This window comes from Gorilla gorilla, chromosome 1, assembly GCF_029281585.2.
Source record: "Gorilla gorilla gorilla isolate KB3781 chromosome 1, NHGRI_mGorGor1-v2.1_pri, whole genome shotgun sequence".
Taxonomy (NCBI): Eukaryota; Metazoa; Chordata; class Mammalia; order Primates; family Hominidae; genus Gorilla; species Gorilla gorilla.
In genome coordinates, this window is record NC_073224.2 from 82,653,180 (window position 1) to 82,663,723 (window position 10,544).

The following is a 10,544-nucleotide window of genomic DNA, read 5'->3' on the forward strand; positions in this document are numbered from 1 at the left end:
GACAATGAAAAAAAATTTTTGTAAGAAAAATAAATTTTAAGAAATAAATCTTGGCTGGGAGCGGTGGCTCATGCCTGTAATCCCAGCACTTTGGAAGACCAAGGTGGGAGGATCACTTGAGCTCATGAGTTCAAGACCAGTCTAGGCAACATGGTGAAACCTCGTCTCTACTAAAAGTACAAAAAAAAAAAACCTAACTGGGCGTGGTGGCCCACACCTGTAATCCCAGCTACTCAGGGTGCTGAGGTGGAAGGATCGCTTGGGGCAGGGAGGTCGAGGATGCAGTGAGCCAAGATTATGCCACTGCACTCCAACCCAGGCAACTGGAGTGAGACCCCATCTCTAAATAAATAAATAAATAAATCTTGAGTATCTTCAACTAACTAAGAAATCAGAATAAGAATTCCAAATGAAAGCCAGGTGCGGTGCTCATGCCTGTAAACCCAGCACTTTGGGAGGCTGAGGCAGGCAGATCACCTGAGGTCAGGAGTTCGAGACCAGCCTGGCCAACTTGGCAAAACCCTGTCTGTACTAAAAATACAAAAATTAGCCAGGCGTGGTGGCAGGTGCCTGTAATCCCAGCTACTTAGGAGGCTGAGGCAGGAGAATCACTTGAACCTGGGAGGCAGAGGATGCAGTAAGCTGAGATCATGCTATTGCACTCCAACCTGGGAGATAGAACGAGACTCCATTTCAAAAAAAAAAAAAAAGGAATTCCAAATGAGTAAGTTGTGCTATAAAATATGCACAATGGACATTAAAGCCTATTAAGTGTTATTTATTCAATTAACAGATATTTATTAAGTATTTTTACTATGTACTAAGCAATGGAAATGCAACAGTGAACAAGACTGTTTATTCCACTTGAGGGAAATAAAGACAATTCAATAAGTAATTATGGGTCGGGCGCAGTGGCTCACTCCTGTAATTCCAGCACTTCGGGAGGCTGAGGCAAGCTGATCACCTGAGGTCAGGAGTTTGAGATCAGCCTCTCCAACATGGTGAAACCCCATCTCTACTAAAAACACAAAAATTAGCCAGGCGTGGTGGCGAGTGCCTGTAATCCCAGCTACTCGGGAAGCTGAGGCAGGAAAATCACTTGAACCTGGGAGGTGAAGGTTGCAGTGAGCCGAGATGGTGCCACTGCACTCCAGCCTGGGTGACAGAATGAGACTCTGTCTCTCAAAAAAAAAAAAAAAAAAGTAATTATGATCAAGTGTGTGCTATGAAGCATATAGTGGAGGTCGAGGGCCACCCAGAGGAAGTGCAATGTTAAAACGAGGCTAGAAATTAGGCAGGCAAACAAGAGCAGGGAAGAGAATATTCTAGACAAAGTGAAGAGCCTCAAAAGAGAGAGCATTTGAAAAATGGAAATGTGTTCAGTGGGCCTGGAGCTTTGAGATCAGGCTACCAAGGTAGTCAGGGGCTGGATCATGACTGTAAGCCATACTAAGGGCTTTGGTTTTTATCGTAAAGGTAAGGCAAGGGATAGATATTATGGAAGAGTTGATCAGGAAAAAGATGATCAGATCTGAGCTTCAGAAAATACTTTTTTTTTTTTTTTTTTGAGACAGGGTCTCCTTTTGGTCACCCAGGCTGGAGTGCAGTGGCACCATCATGGCTCACTGCAGCCTCGACCCCCCCCAGGCTCAAGCAATCCTCCCACCTCAGCCTCCTGAGTATCTGGGACCACAGACTTGCACCACCATGCCCAGCTAATTTTGTTTGTTTGTTTGTTTGTTTTTTGTAGAGACAAGAGTTTCGCCATGTTGCCTAGGCTGGTCTCAAACTCCTGGGCTCAAGTGAGCCAGCTGCCTGGGCCTCCCAAAGTGCTGGGATTACAAGCATGAGCCATCATGCCCAACCATATTTTTTCTATATAGGAAATGGATTAGACTGTAGTAGATAAGTGGGTGGATTCATAAGATGTTTGCAAAAAAAGATAGGAAATCAAATCAACAGGATATGGTGAGTGACTGGAAACAGCAGGTAAGGGAGAGGAGAAGTTAAGAGCAACTTCTAAGTTTCTAGCAGGGGCTGTGAGGTGGATAATGGTGCTGTTACTGAGAAGGGATACCTTGCAGGAGGACCGGGTTTAAGGGAAGGGCTCAGTATGGAATATTTTGAGTTTGAGGAAGCTAGGAATCATTCAAGTAGACAACTAGGTATATGAATCTGAAGCTAAGGGACAATATCTTTCTCAGTGTACAGGTCTTGGAGTTAAAAACAATTGTCAAAAAGATTAGCCTAAGAATGTTCATAGAAGCTTTATTCACAAAAACCAAAAACTGGAAACAATCCAAATGTTCAATGGGAGAATGAATATACATACTGTGGTACATTTGTATTATGGAATACTACTCTGTAATAAAATAATAAACTATTGATATATATATATAATACAATAGGTGACTTCAAAACAACATCATATTAAGGAAAAAAAGCCAGAAAACACTACATATTTTATTATTCTATTTGTGTGAAGATTAAGATGAGTAAAACTAGTCTATAGTGATAAAAATCAAAATAGTTGTTGCCTGGAGTTTTTGGGCAGTAGGAGGGGGTGTTGGTGGCAAGGAGGAGGATGAGGGGATTAACTGGAAAAGGGCTGGAGGGAACTTGCTGTGTTGACAGAAATGTTCTGGGTTTGTCTTGACTGGGGTGTTTTTTACACAGAAGGGTATATTTGTCTTAACTCATCAGATTATATACAAAAGATCTGTGCATGTTACTGTATGCAAATTATATCTCAGTAAAATTAATTAGTGAAAAATAAATAAAAAGCACCCAGGAGAGAATTTCCACAGGTTCCTACCATCATCATATCTACCCATCCTATATCTGTGCCCAGGTACTGCCTTTCCTCCTGTTTATAAAAATGAACTGTCTTTTCTCCTAAAGCCACTCTTCCATTGCAACGCTAGATCCCATTCCTTCTCATCTCACCTCATTGAGGACATTACTCTGGTAATTCTCCCTTCACCCTCCTGCATCAGTTTTTCTGTCTCTACTGGATCATTCACATGAGCACAGAAACATGCTGAAAAATCCCCCATTCTAAAAAGAGAGAGATGTCCTCCTTTGACCTGACATCCTCCTGCAGCTTACATTCCATTTCTTTACTTTTGATACAACAAAATTCTTCATAAGTGTTGCCTGTATTTTCTGTCTACAAGTTCCTTCCGTGTCTTCTCTTAAACCTACTCCAGTTAGGGTTTTGCCCTCGTCACAACTCAAACTGCCTGCCAAGGTCACCAATAACCTTTTTGTGGCCAAATCAAATGGTTAACTCTCAGACCATTGATCTTTCTTTTCTCTGCTAAATACATTCTACACTTGCTTCAGGGTTTGTTTTCCTCTTACCTCACTGGCCATTCTTCCTTTGCTGATCCATTTCCCTCAACCCGATCCCTAAATATTGGGTTTGGCCCTTGCAACTCTTTTCTTTCCTATCTATGCTCACTGTCTTGATGGTCACATCCAATCTTGTGGCTTAAATACAATCTATATTCTGACAATATCCAATTAAAAAAAAACAATTCTCTCCTCAAGACCTGCATCAACCCCAAACTCACAATAATAATTAATTCCCAGTATAGCTCAGAGGGAAAATTACAAGCTCTACTGAGTGAGAGAAAATACTATATACACAGAAAATGCAGCAGTTGAAGGATAACTTGTATTCTCAGAAATTTGGGGAGCATATTGACAGTATATTCTAAAGGTATTAGTCCACAGAGAAAAAAATATAAGGTTGGATCTGGCTAAATTTATTAATATAAATATGGAGATTTAATATGTTTAACTGCCTGGGTGTAACTAACAATTTGCTTGGTTGGTTAGCAGGACTGACTTCAATAGTGGCCTATAGTGAATGAAATTGAGATGCCATCCCAGCACTTTGGGAGGCCGAGGTGGGTGGATCATGAGCTGAGGAGTTCAAGACCAGCCTGGCCAAGATGGTGAAACCCCGTCTCCACCAAAAATACAAAAATTAGCTGGATGTGGTGGTGCACATCAGGCACACCACCGAGTAGCCTAATCCCAGCTACTCGGGAGGCTGAGGCAGAAGAATCGCTTGAACCCGGGCGGTGGAGCTTGCAGTGAGCCGAGATTGCGCCACTGCACTCCAGCATGGGTGACAGAGTGAGACTCCATCTCGAAAAAAAAAAAAAAAAAAGAAAGAAAGAAATTGAGATGCCAGTACTTCTTTGGTATGCTCTAGGAATTAAACCTCAGGCTTAGGGAAATGAGTATGTTAGAGCAGATATGATCATCCACATACCAACCATACCTCCTGGAGGCCTAGAGGGTATTCCCTTCACCAAGCCATTAATAAATTAATAAATATGAAAAATTAATCATTTAATAAATGCCTGGGTTGGGAGCTTCAGTATCCTTTTAAAGCTCTGTGTTGGCTGTATTCTGTAGGTCAGTGATGATGGTCGGAAATGTTGCCATGAAATTAGGAATCCCTGATTGCAATGGAATAATAGAATCCTGGTGTGTAGAAGGCCAGGTGGCAGCATTTAATCATCAGAGACAGGATAGATGCAATTACCACATTAAGCTGCAGAGAGGAAATGTTAATCAAGTACTTTAACCCAAGAGATTTGTGGCAATAATTAATTACAAGGTTCCTGGGAATGAAACAGGTGGGCAGCCCATCAAAGTTTTGCTTTAGAAAAATTCTAGGTCTTCCCTTCTTGCCTCCCAGTTATCTTGGCGGCTGCTTTTGTTTGGGGGCCATCCCACACCTAATGCAGGAAGATGGTGCTTGCAAAGAAGATTAAAAAGTCAGTGGAATGGATCAACTCCAGGCTTCTACTTGTTATAAAAAGTGGAAAGTACATACTGGGGTACAAGCAGACTCTAAAGATGATCAGGCAAGGCAAAGCAAAATTGGCTATCCACACTGAAAACTGCCCAGCTTTGAGGAAATCCAAAATAGAGTACTATACCATGTTGACCAAAACTGGTGTCCATCACTACAGTGACAATAATTTTGAATTGGGCATAGCATGTGGGAAATACTGCAGAGTATGCATGCTGTCTATCATTGATCCAGACGATTCTGATATCGTTAGAAGCGTGCCAGAACAGACAGGCCACCACCTTGACCATTCAGGCTTCTCAGCCAGTCCAGCCTGTGGGCCTTGGAGAGCCCAAACTGATCAGGGGCTGAAAGGTTCTCCAACACAGCACAGCTGCTCTACCAAAAAGCAGCCAGACTGCTTCTTTAAGTGGGTCTGTGATCCCGTTCCTCCTAACTGGGTGAGACCTCCCAACCAGGGTCTCCAGCCATCTCCTACAGGTGCATTCAGGCTGACAATAGATCAGTACCCCCCCTGCGATGCAGCTTCCAGAGGAAGGGGCAGGCTGCCATTTTTGATGTTTCACAGCCGTCATCAGTGATACCTTCAGGTACAGGAAAAACAAAGGTGACTAGGGTCTGGAGCAGACCCCCAGAAAACCGCAGCAGCCCTGTGGAAGAGTGGCCAGATGGTTAAAAGAAAAACAAACAAACAGAAAACAACAACAACAAAGAAAACAACACAAAAATCCCACCAAAGGTCAGCAACCTTGAAGATTGAAGGTGGATAAGCCCACAAAGAAAAGAAAGAATCAGTGCAAAAACAATAAAAACTCAAAAAGAAAGGAAGATGACACAAAAACAAATGGAAAAACATTTCATGCTCATGGATAGTAAGAATCAATATCATGAAAATGGCCATACCACCCAAAGCAATTTATAGCTTCAATGTTATTCCAAATAAACTATCATTGACATTCTTCACAGAATTTAAAAAGAACTATTTTAAAATTCATATGGAACCAAAAAAGAGCCCAAATAGCCAAGACAATCCTAAGCAAAAAGAACAAAGCTGGAGGCATCATGCTACCTGACTTCAAACTATACTACTAGCCTACAGTAACAAAAAGAACATGGTGCTGGTACAAGAACAGACACATAAGCCAATGGAACAGAATAGACAACCCAGAAATAAAACCACACACCTACAACCATCTGATCTTTGACAAGCCTGACAGAAACAAGCAATGGGAAAAGGATTCCCTATTTAATAAATGGTTCTGGGAGAACTGGCTAGTCATATGCAGAAAATTGAAACTGGACCCCTTCCTTATATCATATAAAAAAATCAACTCGAGGTGGATTAAATACTTCAATGTAAAACCCAAAATCATAAATACCCAAGAAGAAAATCTAGGCAATACCATTCAGGGCACAGGCACAGGCAAAGATTTTATGATGAAGATGCCAAAAGCAATTGCAACAAAATCAGAAATTGACAAATAGGATCTAATTAAACTAAAGCACTTCTGCACAGCAAAAGAAAAGATCATCAGAATGAACAGACAACCTACAGAATGGGAGAAAATTTTTATAATCTATCCATCTGACAAAGGTCTAATATCCAGCATTTACAAGGAATGTAAACAAATTTACAAGAAAAGAAAACAACCCCATTAAAAAGTGGGAAAAGGACAAGAACAGACACTTCTCAAAAGAATACATACATGTGGCCAAAAAACATATAAAAAAGAGTTCAACATTACTGATCATTAGAGAAATGCAAAACAAAACCACAGTGAGATACCATCTCACACCAGTCAGAATGGCTATTGTTAAAATAAAAAAAAAAACTGATGTTGGCAAGGTTATGGAGAAAAAGGAACACTTTTACACTGTTGGTGGGAGTGTAAATTAGTTCAACCATTGTGACAGACAGTGTGGCAATTCCTCAAAGACCTAGAAGCAGCAGAAATACCATTTGACCCAGCAATCCAATTACTGGGTATATACCCAAAGGAATATAAGTCATTCTTTTTTTTTTTTTTTTTGAGATGGAGTCTCACTCTGTCACCCAGGTTGGAGTGCAGTGGTGTGAACTGGGCTTACTGCAACCTCTGCCTCCCAGGTTAAACAATTCTTGTACCTCAGCCTCCCAAGTAGCTGGGACTACAGGTGCATGTCACCATGCCTGGCTAATTTTTGTATTTTTAGTAGAGACGGGGTTTCACTATGTCAGCCCGGCTGGTCTCAAACTCCTGACCTCAGGTGATCCACCTGCCTTGGCCTCCCAAAGTGCTGGGATTACAGGCATGAGCCACTGTGCCCAGCCCTCATTCTATTATAGATACATGTATGTGTATGTTCATTGCACCACTATTTACAATAGCAGAGACATAGAGATGCCCAGTAATGATAGACTGGATAAAGAAAATGTGGTACATATACACCATGGAATACTATGCAGTCATAAAAAAGGAATGAGATCATGTCCTTTTCAGGGACATGGATGGAGCTGGAGGCCATTATCCTCAACAAACTAATGCAGGAAAAGAAAACCAAATACTGCATTTTCTCACTTATAAGTGGGAGCTGAATGATGAGAACACATGGACACATGGTGGGGAACAACACACACTGAGGCCTGTTGAAGGTGGGAGGAGAAGGGAGGAAGGAGAGCATCAGAAAGAATAGCTGATGGATGCTGGGCTTAATACCTAGGTGATGGGATGATCTGTGCAGCAAATCGTCATGGCACATTTTTACCTATGTAACAAACCTGTACATCTTGCACATGTACCCCTGAACTTAAAAAAAAAGACATAGAAAAGAAACACAGAAATGCAAAACATAAAAAAAAAAAAATTACATGAAATGTAGACCAGGCATGGTGGCTCACTCTTGTAATCCCAACACTGTGGGAGGCCAGGGCAGGAGAACTGCTTGAGTCCAACAGTTTAAGACTGCAATGGCAACGATAACACCACTACACTCCAGTCTGGGTGAAAGTGAAAGACTAACTCTAATAAAAATAATAATGATAATTACATTAAATATAAATGGTCTAAACATACTCCATTAAAAGGCAGAGTAGGCCGGGTATGGTGGCTCAGGCTTCTAATCCCGGCACTTTGGGAGGCCAAGGTGGGCGGATCACGAGGTCAGGAGATTGAGACCATCCTGGCTAACAGTGAAACCTCATCTCTACTAAAAATACAAAAAATTAGCTGGGCGTGGTGGTGGGCGCCTGTGGTCCCAGCTACCCAGGAGGCTGAGGCAGGAGAATGGCGTGAACCCGGGAGGTGGAGCTTGCAGTGAGCCGAGATTGTGCCACTGCACTCCAGCCTGGGTGACAGAGTGAGACTCCATCTCAAAAAAAAAAAAAAAAGGCAAAGAGTAAGATTTCAATTATATCCTACCTGCAAGAAGCCCACATTAAATATAAAAATACAAATACATTAAAAGTAAAAGAATAGAATAATATATAATATGCTTACACTAATCAAAAGAAAACTGGAGTAGTTATAGGCAAATATTTCAGTACTTAGAAAGTACTACCAGAGATAAAGAAGATGATTTTTAATGATACAGTAGTCAATTCATGAAGAGGAAATAATAACCCTAAATTATAGACCTAATAACACATTTTCACAATACAAGGAGCAAAACTGATAGAACTGAGAATAAATAGATGTAATCCTCAATTATAGTCAGAGATTTTGATATCCATCTCTCAATATGTGATAGAACAAGTGAACAGAAAATTAGCAAAGACAGAGTTGAACAACACTATTGAATAATTTGACAAAATTGAAATTTATAAAACACTCCATTCAATGACAACAGAATACATATTTTTTAAGTGCACATAGAACGTTTACTAAGACAGATGATATTAAAGGATTCAAATCATATAAAGTATGTTTTCTGACCAAAGTGGAATCAAATTAAAAATCAAAAATAGAAATATCGAAAAAAACCTTCAAAATAGTTGTAAATGAAATAACACACTTCTAAACAACCCATAGGGTCAAAGAAGAAATCAGAAAGGGAAATCAGAAAACAATTTGAGTTGAGTTAAAACAAAATGACAACATATTGATATTTGTGAAATGTAGCTAAAGCAGTACTCAGAGGGAAATTTATTGCACTAAATGCCTATATTAGAAAAAAAGAACTGAATCAGTGTCATCAGCTTCCTCCTTAATAAACTAGAAATGAAAAGAGTAAATGAAACCCAAAGTAAGCAAAAATAAATAAGAAGAATAAAGAGCATAAACAGAAGCAGAAAAGTAATAGGGGAAATTAATGAGACCAAAAGCTGTTACTTTGTGATCAACTAAATTGATAATCTTCTGGCCAGGCTGATCAGTAAAAGGAAGAAAGGAACTGCAGTGTGTATTCTGGATGTAAAAGGAGGAGGAAGAGAAGGAAAAAGAAAAGGAAAAAAGGAAGGAAGGAAGGAATTAAAAGAAAAATAGGATACAAATTGCCTATGTCAGGAATAACGACGTGATATCAATACAGAATCCACAGGTATTAAAAGCAAAACAAAGGAAATTAGGAGCAATGTCATGCCAATAAATTCAACAATTTAGATGAAATGGACAAATTCATTGAGAGATACAAGCTACCTAAGCATACACAAAAGAAAGAGAATCCCAAATAGCACCATTTCTATTAAAGAACTTGCACCTGTAGTTAAAATCTTCCTATTAAAATGAAACTACTCCGGGCTCATATAAATTATTTGGTGAGACCTAAAAACAGAAATACCATTTGATTTAGCAATTCCATTACTTGGTATACGCCCAGAGGAATATAAATCGTTCTGTTATAAAGATACATGCATGCATATGTTTATTGCAGCACTATTCACAATAGTAAAAGACATGGAATCAACCTAAATGCCCAGCAACGGTAGACTGGATAAAGAAAATGTGGTACATATACACCATGGAATACTATGCAGCCATAACAAAGAATGAGATCATGTCCTACGGAGGAACATGGATGGAGCTGGAGGCCATTATCCTTAGCAAACTAGCAAAGGAACAGAAAACCAAATACTGCATGTTCTCACTTATAAGTGGGAGCTAAATGATAACACATGGACACATACAGGGGAACAACACGCACTGGGGTCTATCAGAGGGTGAAGGTTAGAAGGAGGGAGAGGATCAGGAATAATAACTAATGGATACTAGGCTTAATACCTGGGTAATGAAGTAATCTGTATAACAAACCCCCATAACATAAGTTTACCTATATAACAAACCTGCACATATAACCCTGAACTTAAAAGTTAAAACATAAAAATTAAACAAATTTTAACAATTAAGTTATTTGATGAATTCTACCATTTAGGAAATAAGACCAATGCTATGCGAATTCTTCCAAAAATTTGAGAAGAATAAAATACCAACTCATCCTATGAGACTAGAGGCTAGCATTACTCTGACACCAAAATACAACAATTACAAGACTCAAACAAACATACAAACAAACAAAAACTAAAGACCAACATACCTCATGAACATAAATGCAAAAAGAGCCTTAACAAAATTTTACCGAGTTGAATCAATGTCCAAAAATGGTAATACATTATGCCTAACTGGAATTTCCCCTCAGAAATGCAAGTTTGGTTTAACATTTGAAAATCAATGGAATTTACCATAGAAGAAAACCAAAACCAAACCAAACAAAAAACGAACCTACTATATGTTCATCT

General features: G+C 39.6%; 1 protein-coding gene across 1 annotated transcript; it reads left to right on the top strand.

Annotated features, from left to right (window-relative positions):
- The first annotated feature begins 4,770 nt into the window (after window positions 1-4,770).
- LOC101147049 (large ribosomal subunit protein eL30-like) lies at window positions 4,771-5,510 on the top strand. Its single transcript, XM_055388277.1, has 2 exons — window positions 4,771-5,188; window positions 5,293-5,510. Exons 1-2 carry the CDS (start codon window positions 4,771-4,773, stop codon window positions 5,508-5,510), a joined length of 636 nt encoding a protein of 211 aa, XP_055244252.1.
- The last annotated feature ends 5,034 nt before the right edge of the window (window positions 5,511-10,544 follow it).